This window comes from Pieris napi, chromosome 13 (assembly GCF_905475465.1).
Source record: "Pieris napi chromosome 13, ilPieNapi1.2, whole genome shotgun sequence".
Taxonomy (NCBI): domain Eukaryota; kingdom Metazoa; phylum Arthropoda; class Insecta; order Lepidoptera; family Pieridae; genus Pieris; species Pieris napi.
The window spans coordinates 8,868,659-8,886,892 of record NC_062246.1 but is presented as its reverse complement, the minus strand read 5'-3'; the positions used below and the strand labels follow the sequence as shown (position 1 = coordinate 8,886,892).

The following is an 18,234-nucleotide window of genomic DNA, read 5'->3' as shown; positions in this document are numbered from 1 at the left end:
AGAAAACGTACACCGACTAATAATTACAATTTCACAATCTGTATTCTAATTTTCTAAATAATGACAAATGAATAATAGTCATGATAGTGGGTATCAAAGTCGGGTTATACATCCACAATCCTAATCGTAACTTCTTTAATTCTTTGGCTTAGGATTGTACCCGACACGAAATATCTAAAAGTTTTTAGCTAGATAAATTTACTTGTACTACCAAAAGTTTGACAAAATATAAACACTAACGAACAAGAAGTCTGTGTCTAATATGTGATATAATATCTATATGTATGTATATATGATATATTTTGTCAAACTCATGATACTGCAACTAGAACTAGTTCCTACATTGACACCTATTCATTTAATATATATTGTATGATCATTTAATTATTAGGCCTTAAAATGCCAACATTGCGTTCATATATCCCTTCTATACTAAATATCTTTTATCTTAATGGGCGTGGTTACATGAATTCCAAAGAAGTACTGTAATGAAACTACTGGTGTATTATAACTATAATTCCTATATAGATGTGTCGATTCGATATGGAGGCAAGCGCGTGCGACGTTCTACTTCACCAAAACTCGAGACTTACAGACAAGTAGTATACTACTAACGCTTTAGATATTGTATCGTGATATAACATTTAAGACACGACATACATGTTTACTTAGTTCTTCTAAATATGTTTGGAACAATATAACATGTCTATGGCATGCGGGTAACTTAGAAGTTATTTTAATATATTAACAATCCTTAAATATTCTTATGACTTTTGATGTTGTATTGTGTAAATGTATGTTAATTAACAGAAGTATAACTTTCTGTCAAATATACAAACCCAGGTATTGATATGATTCGTTAAACTTATTCAATATTGTTTAAACTTGCAAAGTTTAAGACATAACAGCAAGAATCTTTATAGAACTGGCTTCACCTAATACTGTTTTATTGGAATTTTTTCTTTAAATAATTTAAAGCCTCATGTGTCAATTTGTCTCTAAGGCAGTGTCTTCATATATATTTTTAAATTTCAGCTGAGCGAAGAGCGCAGTTGAACCGTTCAAGATCGAGGTCCGGTTTAACCGGACCGCTTACGACTAGAGAATTAACGAAGTAAGTATTAAATTCTACACCCCACATTCTAGTTCGGCACCATATAGGCTTGATAACAGGAGTCTTCTGGCTTAGAACGCACAGTGCGTATAACCCTAAGTACTTTTTACGCACGTGCGCACCTTACCTATAAAGTATTTATTGACAAACATTAGTGTGTATGGGATAAACACATTGAGAAGGTGACTTTACTACATGGAAATCATATTTTGATTTTCGATTCCTTGAACCTTTTTTGAGGTTGGGAGGGAGACCTTATTGGGAGGTTTTTTTCGTAGGAAATTATTTCTGAGATATATAGTTAGTTTTAGTACATATATTATAGTAATTAAAAATATGTTTACAGTGAGTTGCTGAGCAACGCGTGATGTCATCAATCAGTGATATTAGTGTATTATTAACTAGTTGTTAAGTCAATCGAATGTCATGGCCTACTTGTACTTTTTAATCTGTGTACGCGGTTCTATCTGTCGATGTCACATGTCTATTTCAAAAATGTGATATTTTTTTTAATTTTATGGTCTGGTAACAAAATTTAATAAAATGTAGAAGACAAAAATTACAAATAGAGGTTGGAAAAAGTTAGCCAATTGTCAATCATAATACAACTGCTTGATAAAGATATTCAAACAAAAGTTGTTCAAGCTACCTGAAGTATACAAGTACTGCCGTCATGGTTACTTGCCGGAGTAGTTACTTTGAAATTTTCTGTGTTGTAAAATACAAGAATAGAAATACAAACCTTCTCAAAATAGTTCTTATAATATTATAGTGTCAGTGGCGGAACTCTCGGTTTTGAAATCAACGCTGCGTATATATTCGTTAATACTATAGATGTTACAGAGTACCCACGCAGTTTAATATTTTCTATAGCACTGACCAATCAGCAGAATACGAATGAATAGAAATGATGATCCTTAATTCGATTTACGCAATTAATAAATCCAGTTTTTAGAACTTTCGTACAAATATAATGTTTGACACTACTAAAGAAATGGCAATGTCGTATTTTATCATCGTCAATCATCAATCGCGAAGAATCTGAAATCCAAAATTAATTATTAAAATCATAAGTTTTTCGTTTTTCTCACTTTAAAGTGCGATTGGTAATGTCGATAGGTCAAAAAAGAAACATATCAAAGACAAATAGAAGCGCGTACTCACCCGCCAGAGGGCTCTTCCAACAGGTGTATTATATTATTTGTCTCAGACTTGTAAGGCAAAGGAGTATCAGTAAACATTAGATTTTAAATATTACGAAAACGAACAATCATAAAATAATATTAGAAAATTTTTATAGAACAAAATGCTAGTAAAAATAATTACGAGGAAAAATCATAAAACTCAAATTCCACAAAAAAAATCCGGGGCTTATGAAGTTTTTTTAATAAAAATTAGCCTATTTATATTTTTGCCTAATTATTGAAATCTTGTATGGAATATTTGTATACAAAAACAAGGATTTATACATTTGTCTAATGGTTACTGACTCGACTTACTATGAATAGTCTGTATAATTAAGAGTTTTTTTTGTAAATCTCGCAGTAATGTTTAGATGCTTGTATAGGCTGTATTGAAGCTGTCTATAAAATTGGTTAAAATATGTCCTTGTCTAAATAGTTCGTGTCTATTCCGAAAAAATTAGGATCTATTTGCATTGTATATTTTGGATTTTTCGTATGAATCTCATAATTTTTTTTTAAATATTTTATAGACAGCTCATTTATTTCGATGCAATTTAATTTATTACAGTATTTAAACTGTCCAATATGAAATAATAATTTCGTCCAACGTTCAAATGTATCGCACAATAAAGCGAATTATACACTTTATTTATTTTGGTTTAATAACATTTATACAAATAAGTTATAATGTGTATAAACATGAGTTTTAAATAGATTAATAGAACTATGAATTTTAAAGGATTATTATTTGATGTTATGTTTTTAAATGTAGCATTTTAATCGCTCTTTGAGATACACAAACAAATTAGCTGTAAGATTTTTTAAAAATAAAATATGCTTTTTAAATAATAAAAAAAATATTGAATTAATTGTTACATTAGAATTTCTTATTTTAGTTGTGATTTTTTAATGAAGCCATAGTAACACTGGAAACCGGTTTGATGCTGATTAAAATAGGATTAAAAAGAGATACAGTGATTGCATGGTCAATTTTGGTACTTATAATTTACTTTGCAGTTTAGTTATATTTGGACAAAAATCGTAAGCTCTTGATGAGATAAATTATAACTCTTGATCATTAATGTAGCGAAATGTGATTTAATCTGTTAAATTCTAATTATTTTTACACAATACCTTTCCGAACATCGTAACATAGGTTTTTTTATGACTTAATATAAATAGCAGTCGCACAACACGTGTTAACTAACGAATTCTTTAAGATTTCTGGCCTAATTCATAAACGTAATATGAACAGCAATATAGAATTAAAAATTCTTTCAATACCAATTTTTACTAATTTTTAATACTGTTTTATTCTTGCTATGTACTCGTAAATAAAAGATAATTTAGACTTTAGTATAAAACGTGATCTGTACCATGTTTGTTACCATGGTTACCATACTTCTTACATGAACTCTGCAACTGTGGTAACACAAGGTACTATTTTAAGTCCACTTTTTATTATAAGGCGAGGCGGGTAATACGTTTATGAAAAAGCATGAATAACAAGTGTATAGTTCGCTCAAATGTATTTAATATAAATTAATAAAACAATATTTATAATAACTGGATATATACAGCATATTTTAAGGTTCTGTTATTTTGTTTTTACTTAGATTTTCGTGTCTAAATTGAAAATTTTGTCTTATTAAAAATGTATTTGTAATAAAGACTGTTATTCTAACGGCCATATGTCTGCTTTGACTGAAATTCGCGTCCCTAAATATTAAAAAACACCTTGGTCTTATACGCCTAACCAACGAAGACCACATGTTTTTCAAAACTGTTTATGAATTTGGTCATTTTATCGTAATCGCTTTTGTAGATCGTATGTTATATACTAATTATATAATGTAAATATATTTTTGTAAAATGTTACATTTTTTGATTAATTACAATGTTTTTAAAACTATTTGGCTTTTTATTTAAAATATATTATCTATTATTGACCAATAGCGATAGAGATTTCGATCTAAATTTGATTGGGTATCGCATAGTACGCGGTGGCTGTCAGGTTACAGAGTGACCTCGTGCAAGAGACAATGAGTCTAATTTACTGATTTTAAGGTAATAAGATTTCTGTGTCTACCAACCTTAAACAAATTTCGGCGGGGTACGAACCCAAGACTTCTAACAAGTCACATCTGTGTTTACCACTGTTTAGACGTAATATATTTTTCTTAAAAGCATAATGATTGGCATCTTCGCCACCTAATGTAACATTGCCCTAGTCCACCTGAAGACGCAGATATAAACTATTCTATAATTAGGAACGTGTTGAAATTAATAAATCTAATCAAGACAAGCGTGTCTACAGTGAATGATGAACGAATGAAAATACATTGATGACTGACTGATTTGTGTTCCGTGCTATGATTTATTTGTTCTACCTATTTATTTATCAAGGTTCATGAGTTCAAATTCAATTTTTAATTTGTCAAACTAGATATTAAACACGTAAATGACTGAACATATTTGGCATTTTGCTTTCTACATATAAAACCTAGTCAATGCCTGGAATTTTGGATATAGAAACTTTCGCACGACCGACGAATACGAATACTAGTAGCCAATGGAGCAAAATGTTTCTTGAGAGAGTGAGGTTACAAGTGTGTAATATGTGTGTGTATTCTAGAAAAACAGAACATTCTAATAACGTTGGAATTGAAACCTCACCGCTTCACTCACACACTATATGAAACCTCACATACTAATATGTTAGTGCCATTTTATAAATGAGAGACTCACTTCGGGTCTTAAAATACTCGCCGTATTATTTGAAAAACTTTTTAGTTAATGTCTAGTGCTTGTTTTTGAAAAATTAATCGATCCAAAAATACAAATAATTGCAAGAATTAATCAAAGATGTATATTTGCGAGCGCCTCTAGGCGTGGTTTGGCGCGCGCGCAGTCGCCGCCCACAAATACTTCCTACTTTGTACTGTGAAGACATCTGTCATAATTATCGGAACTATTAATAAAAGGGACAGATTTATACAGCGTGTTATCAAAGGAATAAATAACGAAAGCGCTGCGTAGAGTGAGTAAGGAATACGTTTGAAATGTAGCAACTCAAGATAGACTCCTATTAAAACCATAAAACAAACAAGATGTTTTCAATAAGGTTTTCGAGTGAATCAGAGCTTTGTAAGACAGGCCGGGAGATAGTGACACAAATTGTGGGTCATTTGTACCAGTATGGCGGTTCTTCAGGGGTCTTATTACGTACTTTGGTAGGTACGCTCTTTTCTTGAAGGACCCTAAGTCGAATTGGTTCGAAATTACTTCAGTGGGCAGCTGGTTCCACAAAGTGGTAGTGCGCGGCAAAAACTCCTTAAGTAATGTATTGTTCTTGTTCACACAATATTGATTACATTACAGTAGGTACATACAATATAAGTAACCTAACATTGAACCGTAAGGAGGACGCGTGGCATCGCAACCCTTATCTTCACCTAGCTAAGGCTTAACTTAATGACGCGGGGCATCGGTCAAGAACAGCTACTGAAGATCCACGTGCAGACGACGCGGGGGGCTATCGTACTCGCAGACGTTTAGCTAGCGAAATTTAATTCATTTTTATTACTGAAAGTTTTAATATTACTATTTGACTAAGTAGATTACTATATTTATTTAAATAAGTTGTAAATAGTTCGGTCCTAGTGGACTGATAACCTTTCTACTCGTTTAACTGAAATTATCGTGATCGTTTTTTATAAATTTATTTTAATTTCATTCTTTATGACTTAGTAATATTATTTATAGAAGTTTTTCACTTCTTGCGCTCACCTTATTTAATTTTTTCGTTACAGTGGTTGCCTGGAAGAGATCGCTCAAAAGCGACAAGGTCGCTACTTGCCCTCCTTTTTAGTTTATAAATAAATAAAGTAAAATAAAACAAGTATTTTTCGTAAAATAATTTAATGAGCCTATTGAGCCATATTCAAATAACAAATAAAATATTATGTAAGGCACTATACTGAATTCGAATACAGTAAGACTTTATAGTTTATGGTTTGGTTTCTTTTCTTTGGTTTTTCATGCAAGAATAAACTTTGAATACAAATTTGTATGAATTATCATGTGTTTTTTTTGCATAATTTACAATAATAAAACTATATTTAGCACGATTTTTACAATTAAATAAATAATTTACACAACATGTTTATTATAATTTTTGGCTATAATTTGTTATACGCTTATTAATTTGCTAGTAAATAAATAGTCTAACTAAATCACACATTGTCTTTAGCTAATGCCTGTACTATACACCGAAGTCTTGCCAAACTGTTAAGGCCACACGTCGAGTCCCCTGAAACAATAATATAACTTAATAATATGAGTGAAACACTTAGACATGAAATTCTCCAAAATGACAATATAAAGTCCGGAAACGACAGCGCGTGAAGCACACATTTCTACGTTCGATTCATATTCGGTAAAGAGGTATCATTTTTTTTGCGACGACGGTGTTTGGCGTATTCGCTACAATGAAGAACTTTATAACATCCTTTACGACGCCAACATTGTCATATTCATAAAGGCTTAAGTGGCTGGGACATGAGCACAGAATGGTGGACGACATAACCCCAAGGTCCTTACTGAACTCACAACCCGATGCTACGTTGGTGGGATGGAGTTGTCAAGGACCTCGAAACATTAGGGGTCGAAGTTGGACGCGGGAAGCACTGGATTGCAATGGCGAAGTGTACTTGAGGAGGCTAAAGCCAACAAGGGGCTGTAGCTATTGATGAAGATGATGAAAGAGATTTAATTGCCTTTTTTAAACTACTAGAACCACTTTGACTTTTACAAGCATATTCATTTCTTAAATACTATTTATTTGCAGAATTCTTATATATATAGTCCGCGGTTTTATCGATTTTAATAATTTTTAATTTTTTAATTGTTAGGAAATTGTAAACGAAAGAATAAGTAAATTTTAAAAACATAAAGACTAGAATTAAAATTCCAAATAATTGTAATAAAGATTTTTCGATATTAATTTAGTTTCTTTGCGCTTGATGCTTGCTGTACAGAGATTTTATATTGGGTTCCAATTTGGATAGCTTCAGTCTCAAGTCTCCACGTTGTGTTGACTCCAGCTGATTTCGATTGCCCCCTTAACAATCTAATTGCCCCCTGTGGGGCTTGGGCTCCACGTTGGGAATCACTGCAGTCTAAACGAAACATTTTCTTACAACTTAAGTTCAAATGGGCGGTCCAGACTGCTCGCATGAACAATGGCAGATGCACAAACAGGGTAACAAGGTAGAAAGGACCACCAGGGAAAAGAAAGGAGTCTCTCTGTTGTTGGTGGAGAAGATTGGGAGAATGCTCAAGATAGAGAGACATGGAGCCAGTTGGAGGAGACCTATGCTCTATAAGAGATCATTGGAAAAAGAATATTTATGTATAAAATTTTTAGTGTGTGTATCTTGTGTAAAGATGGATGAATGTTTAAGGAGTAAATGAGGCTCAATTAATAATATTAAGATTTGTATGAACTAAATTATTCATTCTTGACGCGTTTCCCGCTAGTGAATACGTTGTCAAAGATAGCTAAAATAATAATATAGTCCGGTCAATCTAGACCAAAAAATGAGAGAGATATCTCAGAAACGGTAGCTCGTAGGAAAAAAGTATTGATACATTTTTATAGATAATTTTATGATCTACAATTTTTGTCTAACGTACTTTTTATGATAAGACTGTTTTACTGAAAATCGCGAAAAACTATTTTTTTGACATTTGAATAATTTTTTTTCCATACACGGGAATGATGGGGAACTTTTAAATATTATTTATAACAATTTTACTGATTGTCAGCTTGTTGGGATTTTATGCACCTTCGAATGTCTAAATTGACCGGACTAATAATAGTACTACTACTACAGTTTACATTTCCAACTTCTTATTTACCATTTAAAAAAGGCTTCTCTCGGTCATTCTTATTGTCTCTGATTTCTGTTCGCGAGTTCGGCGGTTCGACGTATCCTTTGCAGCTCTCCGTCTCCAACTAAAAAAAATATTTTTCCTTTTATAACAAACAGCAAAACTTAATTAATTCTAACACAACAATATTTTATAAGTCGAAAATTTTGTACCCATTAAAGAGTAGGAAATCTTAAAATGTTATCTTTGATATCATTTAGGTCCTGGGTAAATGATATCAAAATGCACCTTTTCTTAACTAATTTTCTAGGAAATGTGTCGGGCATTTATGATTATTAAATATATCTAAAACTGCATTGACGTACGATATGGATAAAGTGTACTAAAATCGAATTATATCCAGTGACGCTACAACCTGTTATATCTCGTGGCTTTTCGCATCTGTTTCTTTTTTCACTTATGTACAGTGCCAGTATGTAGTTTTCTTGGTCATGGATATTAGTATTGCCAGTGAATAATAATTCACCATTATAAGGGGAATAACTTGAAGTCATGCAGGCTAACTTATAACAATTAATTGAAATGTCTTAATAAAACAATTTAATATGTATACTAGTATCTAGAAAATACAGTTCTAGGCTTAAATAAATGTGACACAAACTTAGGAACAACTGGTATGATAGGTTTTGTTACCTACTGTTAATATATAAACAAGTATGGGATCGCCCTGTTGTGCCTGACACCTCTCATTAATTCTAATCTACGCCGCATCACGTGTCTCTATTTAAAAAACAAAGACCTCAGAGTTGTGAATCGCACGCAAACAACACAAATTCTGAATATATTTAACTTTTAAATATCTTGAGCCGTTCTGTCTGGGGATCATATCCTATGGATTACATAAAATATCACCAATTAAATGTAGCGTCTATTTGTGCGCGCGTGCACGTGTAGCTATAAATCGTGTCTGGCGGGAATTAATTGCTGTTTAACATCGCGACATCTTTCCGCGACTTATCGTCCATCAGTTATTTTTGGGGCTCGGATCTTTTTGCTTTGATGATAGTAGGAACAAGAAAATATTAATTTAATATGGAGGATATATTATTATATATAAAAATGATACCAGGGCGCTTTTAAATGAACTTTTTCGTTTGGATTTTTTAAGTGGATTCATTCAGAGTATTTGCAGTTTTTATATTGCAACATGGTTGAAGCCAGTTGTTATTGACATTACTATAATATACATTCATTAAACTGAGAATATTTTAATTATTACTAAAATAAAATAAATAGTATTCACATATTTTATTTTATTGTGAGTGTCCATGGCGGTATCACTTAACATCAGGTGAGCCTCCTGCCCGTTTGTCTCCTATTACATAAAATTTAAAAAAAAAATTTAAGTGGTAAAAGGTTTCAGGGTCCGTTCATTTAATCCTGTTATTCATCCTTTTGTAAACATTTAACAAAAATAGATATAAATACAATTTTAATTATTCTAAGATAGATTCTAGATTCTTCCCCTGTCCGGGGGAAGGCCTCCTCCAATTTTTTGCATTCTAAAAAAAAGTTGGAAGAACGAATAATAGAGATCATGAACTCTGGTTTCCATAGTTTACACGTTGGGTAGATACCGACACGAATTTATCGTAATCCTCTATCAGAAATATTAGATTTTTATATTAATTTTAAGAGTAAATGACGCACGTGATCGATCTAAGGGTAAGATTCAGAACGAGACCGCGAACTGTGACTCAAAATTAAATAGGTTTTGACATTTAGGTAAATGGTAATTTGCGCGTGGAATGAAAAATCTATTGATCCGGGTCAGAAGAACACTAATCAATTACGCTAACACTAAGAAGTGTATCTGTTTATATAAACTTCAAACAAAGCTTATAATTTATGTTTGTAAATCTTTTACTGCTGGGTATTATGACCGACCTAACAAGTTTAGAATGAATTTTATTAACCCATTTGAATGCACAACTTTTGTTATACATGAAACAGTACGGTTAATATCAAAATACCTTATAAATAAGACAAAATAGGTGCAGTGTATTTGTGGAATCGGGAGTATCGGACGAGTCAAGTGAATTAGCGACATCTGTCGAGCGCGTTGTTTTATTTCAATTCTAACTAAATAAAATTATACATTTAGGCGTGTTCTAGATATTTTACTCGCACTTGCATTCATTTCTGATACATAAATCTCTAATTTAGACTAAAAATATTAAGATAAATATATTGTAATTTTATTATTTTCTAGTTTTACTACGTAATGCATATTTCAAAAAACTAATTTACTTAGTGTTCCGTCATTGCCAGGGTGAATGATTGAAGATAATAATTCCTATCCACAATCCTACCCTTATTTTCTTGCGATGCAAGAGTTATCATTAGCAACCGCACCTCCCGTCGTTAAACAGAAAGAAGAAGGTCCTTCAAGCTCTGGCGTTTATAAAATGATTAATAAATATGTTATTTTATTAAAAGACTTATAAGAAAATAAGCGGATTATGTTGAAAATATAAAAATCATACCTCTACAATGACTTTCTTATGAAAAGCGTATTGAATTCCATTGATATATCTATAAATAATCTAAGTGTATGGGGAAACATGATGATTTAAGTTAGAGAGCTTTGGATAGTAATTAATCGGAGGGATCCTTACAACAGCAGCAGCTCGTAGTGCAGCCTGCAGCCTTTCTATATGTTGAATAGCAGCTCGGAGTATCTCCAGCTTTGGAAGCCGACCACTGCCAGCCCTCGCGCGAATTCTTAACTCTTCGAAGGCTGCGTTGACCTGCAGAATATGTATTATTAAAAAGTCATTCACAGGTCGCGAGATTGATAAATAGGGAAGGGAGACATTAGCCGCTGATTTGTATAGGAAATGAAACGGTCAAAGCGGTATAATAGTTTCTAGTACAATATTTGATGAACGTCCCTTTAATATTTAAAGGATTTTTTGGGTCTAAGCCAAGTCGGTTTCCTCACGATGTTTTCCTTCACCGTTTGAGGAAATGTTTAATGCGCACATAGAAAGAAAGTCACAGCACAGTGCACAGACTGGGATCGAACACCTCAGGGATGAGAATACTACGCTATAGACACTAGACCAACACTACTCTAACGCTAAAGAATCTCATACATTTACGAATTTTCATGAGTTTTACATTAGTTGTTTTGGCGTTAAGTACATTCAACAAATCAGTAATTACTGCATAGTCCGAATTGGTACAGGGCTGCGATAATGTTCTATAAAATAAATTCCATAGAAAAAATTTCATAGATATAGTTGTTTGTAGGATTATTTTCGTAAAAATCTCGAGGCATGCGTTCAAGGTATAAATGTAGGCTATTAGTTTCGCGTCATTTACTGAACAAACGATCTGAAAGACGCACATATTTCTAACACTGGCTTCATATTATTTAAAATTATAGATTTTTTAGTTTATTTTAAACGGAATCGAAATATAAATTAAGTATAATTTAAAAAAAAATAAACAGCTCAAATGTAAGAGTCTTTCCTCCAACTTTGATTTTGTTTCCTTCGGAGTAGAGACTCTTGGGCCGTGTTGGTCAAGTGCACAGGCGCTAATTAAAGCTTTAAGCTGGCTCCTGATAGATACTACCGGTGACCCCAGAGCTGATGTTTTCTTCGCTCAACGAATAAGTATCGCAAAACATCGAGGAAATGCTGCCAGCATTACAGATACACTGCCACAGGGTGCAAACTTTTTGAGTTTGTTTTAATTTTCTATTTGTTAATTTTTTGAAGTTATACTTCTTTAGGCGCGTTATGAAAAATTGATGAGAGTGAAATTTTACGATTGCGCGCGCACCGTGACACAAAGTTGTCAGTGTGATTATAGCGTGCGCGAGCGAGATGGGAATAAGACAATCTACAAGTAAAAAGAAATAGAATATGCGTGAAGTTAGCTAAGAATTTTGAATGACTATAATGACATTTACCTTTTAAACAAATAAAGGAGTTTTAATTATTTATGTATGTTTCATAACCTTTTAACTAAGTTAAAAAGTTATGAAACGTACCAAGTTATTAAATTGAATTAATAATATAATAAAATAATAAATGATAATAATTGTTATTAATATTAATTTACTAAATATTAAACATTATTAAATTGTTTACGTTAAATATTAATTATTAATTAATTATATTAAAAAAAAATAAAGAAAGCCAAAGAAGTATAACTTCTTACGCGCGTACATAAGTACACGCACCTTTTTTTTAAATTATTATTATTACTATGTAGATTAAGAATATGGTAGATACTGTTAATATACTGTAGATTCTTGTAATAATATCTATTCATATCTATATATATCTATCTGGTCATACAGTTACTTTCTAAACATTTAAATCGAGTTTACAAGCGACAATCACAAAAGGCTCCTCAACATGAGAAAGTAATGATTACTTTAATTAATATATTTTTTTCTCATATTTTGAACCAAGAATCCACCTATTCATATAACCAATAAAGATGTCTCATTATACAGAAATAGATATACATGTTATTTTCACATAAAAATAAATTTATTAGTTCACTCAAAGAGAATTTTATTTTATGTTCGTGTATCGTTTTGTAAATGTCATTAACCCAGCAATGCCCAGTTTCTTTTTAAATTATTATTTTTGTATTTGATGCAATAACCTCACTTAAAATAACATTAATAAAGAGAAAAACAAGTTGTTTTAAAAAAAAGTTGTTTATTTTGCGGAAAATTAAACGTGTCCATATGGACACGCTAAGCGTTAAGGTGTACAAATTAAATTATATCTTCACTCATTTAAATAACAAATAGAAAAAGAAAAAAACAAGAAAGGACTTAGTTGTTTTTGTGGTAATCCCTAAATTAGTCGACGCAAAGGGAAACAGTACATTTGCAGCAAGCTTTTCGAACTGCAGAAGATTTAGTCTTGCAGTACAGACTCACACATCTCCTCTTTTTTCTGTTTTAGTAACAAAATGTTTCATTTTGTCAAAGCGCGAAGTGTTCGCTATCGCTGAACTAGAAGTACTAGATCTCCCTAGCCCTTTGGGCTTAGAGTTATATTTGCTCTAATAATGTAACACAATCTCCCTTCTGAAATCAAGCTGTGCCACTTTAGCACCTGCTTTCCATTGTAGTTGCCAAGCGTTGTGAATGCAAGTACCCAGCCTCCAGCTGAATAGGGCCCAATACCATTTTTTGCTTCTAATGTGTATTCGATACATATTTATATCCTTGTCAAAACGATCGACGCCTCCCATGAACCGATTATATTTACCAAAAAGATGAGGACGTGGGACCTATACATTCGTTCATCTTTCTGTGAATAACGCTTCACAGTACTTATGGGTACCCCCAGATTACTAGAAGCAATAAACACTATACGCCATCTTCTTTGCTTATCGCTGACTCATAATACTCTCATTTTTCTTTTTTATTTGCTTGTTTGTGGTGAGCTTCGGGCATTTTCTCAAACGATTTTCACGTACGGTACTTGTCGCGCCATAGCCATAGCCTTATCGAAGATAATTGAGCAACTTCAGACTTGTGAAGAGGCATTCAAAATATCACTCAATGTTCTTTGGTTTTTGAATATTCCATAATCCATATACCTGATAACAAGAAAGCGGAAGCAAAGTAATGTCAGCTCATTCAAGTGCTTAGCGTGTCCATATGGACACGCGAACAAATTTGTTCTAAACAATCGATCGAAACAATGTTTTCACTTAGGTTATCATTTCAAACGTCAGATAACACTATTGACCACAATCCTATGCAAAAAGCAGTTAGCGTTTAAAATAATTTATAAGAAAAATTACTTACTTTCCACTGCCATCCATGTTTTTTCCAAAGATCAAAATCAAACTAAAACTAGAACCTTATTTTACACTCAATACTCACTCGCGCTAAAAATAAATGTCATTTGATACTTTGATAGTAGCTACATGGCATTACCAAAATAAGAAAACAGTTAGTCTGACTACAGTCATCGCTTAAATTTTCTACTTACTGCGTGTCCATATGGACACGCTGGGCATTGCTGGGTTAAATATTATGATCGTTTCAAATAAATCTGTCAAATACGATTTAGATATTTTTATTACAGTTATGTGAATGCTTATGAAGTTGTGAAAAGTTGAACTTATACTTGTTTGAATCTATTATTACACTTGATAGGATTTTTGTATGCCTTGAGATTTGTGTACATGATTTTTTGTTGACATATAAACATGATTAATTTCTCTCGACTTTGTAATTGGGTATTTCAATGTTTATATTTCCAAAAACTATGATTTATACCTAATCTGTATTTCGTGTTTAAACTATAGGTAAGTATATGTTATATTTTTAGTTAAAATTATATTGAAATAATTATTTATTCATTTATTGTACTGTCGATTTAAACGACTAAGACTAATGAAATGGTAAAATATTGATTAATAGCGATATTATATGGGTTTAAAATATGTGTAAATTTTAATTGATATGGAAATAATACAATTTTGTGACGTTTTAATAATTCTAAGCATTAAGGACGTTTTGCATGTGCGACAGTTTTTCAGGAGTATTATTGAATTACCATGCACTCAACCAATATATTAAATTAATTGTGATATTATTTGACCTAGGAGTTGGTTATTTATGGTTGTTAATAAATATAAATAAAATTTAACGAAGTTGGATGTTAGATTTCCCTAAGGAGTATCCATTAGTTATTTTGTTAATTTGGCGCGCAATTTGTAGTCTATGGCCGCGCCAGGTTTGGCGCCTGTTTTGCCGCATTTCATTTGTGTTTATAACGTTGTCTAACTTTTATCTTTTGGGTTAATTCCCAATTTATAAATAAATACACCTATTATATAAAAAATACTTTTTCTTTCTAAAGGCAAATGAGAATCAAATTTAAAATTTTCGTGACTTAGCCTCAAAAATACTTACATTAGAAGTACATCAAGACGAGATTAAGACGAAAATAAAAAATGTATTTTTAAGTATTAAAAGCCGACATTAAGGGGAGTTATAAACGAGCATGTCACACGTAATAGCTTTTAAAACGTCCGTCAGAATTCCCTTGAGCATACGTCAACTGTAATTACTGCCGTGTGTTGAGATCTTCAGTTTCGGATTCTTAAGAAAAATATTCCTTTAGGTTTAAGTATAGTTCTTACATAAATACAATTATGTTAAAATTTATATGAAATACTGATTTCTATTCAATTATTAGACAATTTAGGTCATTGTTTTTTGTCGTACAACTAAATAACTTTTCATTGATTCCGTTTGATTTATCGTACGTATGGTAAAGATTTGTTCTTGGCATAAAACCCCATAGGAACATATTTAGGAACTTTTATTAATTGACATAATTGACTTTTAACAATGTTGCGTGTGAGTAAAATTACTTTCAAATAAGAAGAAGTGTTTTCGAACCTATTCGACTTAGGCCTTCAAGAAAAGAGCGTACCGATTCTTAAAAAGTTGGCAACGCACTCGCGAGCCCTCAGACTTACTTAACATCAGATGAGACTCCTGTCCGTTTGCCCTCTATTCAATAAGAAACAATTGGTATTTTAAATTTCACATTTGAAAAAACCTTGCAGGTTAATTTGTCGTGTAAAAGTCCATCCTGAGTATAATGTATTAAACATAGTTTGCGTTAAATATTTCTGTGTGTTCGCATAACATAATAAGAATAATCTAATATAAATAATAATAATCACAAGAGCGCTGTAAGATGTCTGATACTCATTGAAAATACCAGGCCGATTAACACACAAATCTGTGTCGATAAATACATTATTGATATTGTTTTATGTGATATCAAATCTAGTTGCGCTTACTGAATGCTGTCTTCGACACCTTTTTATGTTCGCAGAGTGAGTTCACAGTAGCGATTCTTAAGTATTTAATATAATATATTTTATTAAGTATATTTAATTTTTTTTCGGTATTATGGTACCTACTATAAAGGTAGTGTATGTATTTTGTAAATAAATACTATAGACCTATGCATCGTTCCAGCGCGAAAATTATTACGAAATCTGCTTAATTTTAATATTAAGCTAAGGAAAATAAGATATCAGATCTTAATACCATTTAATCCCGCCCCATGTGACAAGGAAATTCAAAGATTTCCTTGTCTTATTGACAAGGAGTTAATCTGGTCTAAATATGTTTAAATAAATGCTGCTACATCACGTACGTTGGCTTAAACGATCAATCAGTTTAACTTATATTTGTTTGTTGTCAATTTGGTCTATTTATATAAATAAGGGAAATATAAAGAATTTATTATAAAACCTTAGGCTAATTAAAGATTTAAGTCGGCGCCTTGATAGAAAGGGTGACCCCAAAGCTTCTGCTTTCTTCGCTCCACGTATACAGCGATGAAATGCGGCATTATTATTATTATTATTATTACTATTAAGAATATTGTAAATACTGTATATTTGTTGTATTATTATCGTCAAAGTCTTACACATTAATATTTTTTGTTAATTCGCTGTAAAAATTCACCAAAACAATAAATTAACACAATTGTTATGCATAACCCCTTATTCATATTGCTTATTGATTTACCTATTGTTAGTATTGTTTTGAATATAGCCCTGACTTAACTAGTGAAATGTTAAAACATTGAGACCTACTTATTTATATTTGAAACAAAAAAGCCCATTTAAAAAATGAAAATGCTTTATAACAGCCAATTTATAGAGTTATAATACGAAATATAAATACAATTGAATTAATAATCCTTTCTCAAAAGTAGGCTATAATAAATTTTCTATAGAAAGCCAAGCACGCTTTTATTTTGATTGTTTATTGGTTGTGCGTGCTCTAGTTTTAAAGTAGATATGTATAAACCATTATGTATGTAATACCTTACAAAGAGCATTAAAACAGTAACATTTTATATTGTAATAATAAACTTTGATAATGATTCTGCCCTGCCATATTTATTTATTTAAAATTTTCACACACAAACACACATAGACATTGATTTCAGTCATAAATCTAAAGAGTAATGCAAATGATCGCTTCTAAGCGATTTCTTCCAGGAAATGCGTGGTCATATATATAAAAAGTTTAATGGACTTGAGAATATATGCGTGCGTAATTTGTTGTTGAACTCTTGTTGAAATCCTAATAAAAGAAAAAGAGGTATACTTTAATTCATCTTGCACCTGATTATCTTTTAAAAGAAAGAAACTTCCGGAATTACGCCTCCTATACTTACTTTTCTTAACCGCCGCCTTTCCCGCAATGTAGCCGCTTTTCTTCTGTCAACCGCTGCAGTTTTCCTCTTACAGGCCTTGCAGGCCCAGGCCAAACATCGTCTACTTGGCCCCAAAACATGGACTTCTTCCCTCTCTTCAGTCTGTGTTTCACTTTTAACATCACAACAGTTTTTATTCAATTCAAAACCCGCGTATCCATAACTCATGTTTAAAAAATCACATTACACTTGAGGTAGAGATTGAGAGATGTACGCACAATTAAAAAAAAAAACTCAAACTTTTAATGATCTTAAAATATTTTACAATGTAACATGAGGTTTTATATGAAACTTTGTGCAAAAAGGTTTCATACCGTACTCTATGGTAAGAAACTTTGACAGTGACGTTTCGCGCGCATTGCGCGAAGACACGCGTCGGACTGAAGTCGAGGGTTGATTTGGGATTAACAAAATATGTCCTCTAATAATAAACTGTGGCTGTGTGCGTCTAATGTCGTTGAGAGATGCCAATTTATTACTGTTTGGATTAAAATTGATGCTGACAATATTTTTTCTTTCAATTTGTGGAGCTGAAAGCGTGTTTATGCGTTCGTTTTTTGAAACGACGTTTTGATGATCGAGTTGGCGGGAATATCTTTTTTTTTTATACGGGGTATAGACATTCTTTATAACGTACGTTATTCGATTCAAATATATAAAAATAATTTTGCTTCTTCTATATTGAGGAATATATTTTTTAATTTCAACTTTAAAAATCGTCACAAAAAGTATAGAT

At 31.8% G+C, this 18,234-nt stretch overlaps 2 protein-coding genes across 12 annotated transcripts in view; one reads left to right on the top strand and one right to left on the bottom strand.

The window, feature by feature from the left end:
* The window catches only part of LOC125055079 (protein diaphanous), a 40,506-nt gene extending 36,296 nt beyond the window's left edge, over window positions 1-4,210 (top strand). For 10 of the 11 annotated variants that reach the window (XM_047657301.1, XM_047657295.1, XM_047657292.1 and 7 more), the window contains 2 exons: window positions 1,036-1,114; window positions 1,461-4,210. In XM_047657301.1, the coding sequence (XP_047513257.1) occupies window positions 1,036-1,114; window positions 1,461-1,482 (101 nt within the window). In that variant the 3' untranslated portion in view covers window positions 1,483-4,210. Of the gene's footprint in view, window positions 1-528; window positions 600-1,035; window positions 1,115-1,460 lie in introns of all 11 variants that reach the window. The other variant, XR_007117816.1, reaches the window with a different exon arrangement.
* Window positions 4,211-6,202: 1,992 nt separating this feature from the next.
* LOC125055570 (myogenic factor 6) lies at window positions 6,203-17,898 on the bottom strand. Its single transcript, XM_047658028.1, has 4 exons — window positions 17,460-17,898; window positions 10,872-11,003; window positions 8,221-8,317; window positions 6,203-6,610 (listed from the first exon to the last, which is right to left on the bottom strand). Exons 1-4 carry the CDS (start codon window positions 17,664-17,666, stop codon window positions 6,534-6,536), a joined length of 513 nt encoding a protein of 170 aa, XP_047513984.1. The 5' UTR covers window positions 17,667-17,898; the 3' UTR covers window positions 6,203-6,533.
* Between the last annotated feature and the right edge of the window lie 336 nt (window positions 17,899-18,234).

Excerpts from the sequence above, each read along its gene's own strand:
- LOC125055570 (XM_047658028.1), bottom strand. The coding sequence starts at position 17,666 with ATGAGTTATGGATACGCGGGTTTTGAATTGAATAAAAACTGTTGTGAT. Across the intron at positions 11,004-17,459 it reads AAAGGCGGCGGTTAAGAAAA|GTCAACGCAGCCTTCGAAGA; the intron begins GTAAGTATAGGA and ends CATATTCTGCAG. Across the intron at positions 6,611-8,220 it reads AGAGAAGCCTTTTTTAAATG|GGGACTCGACGTGTGGCCTT; the intron begins GTAAATAAGAAG and ends TTATTGTTTCAG.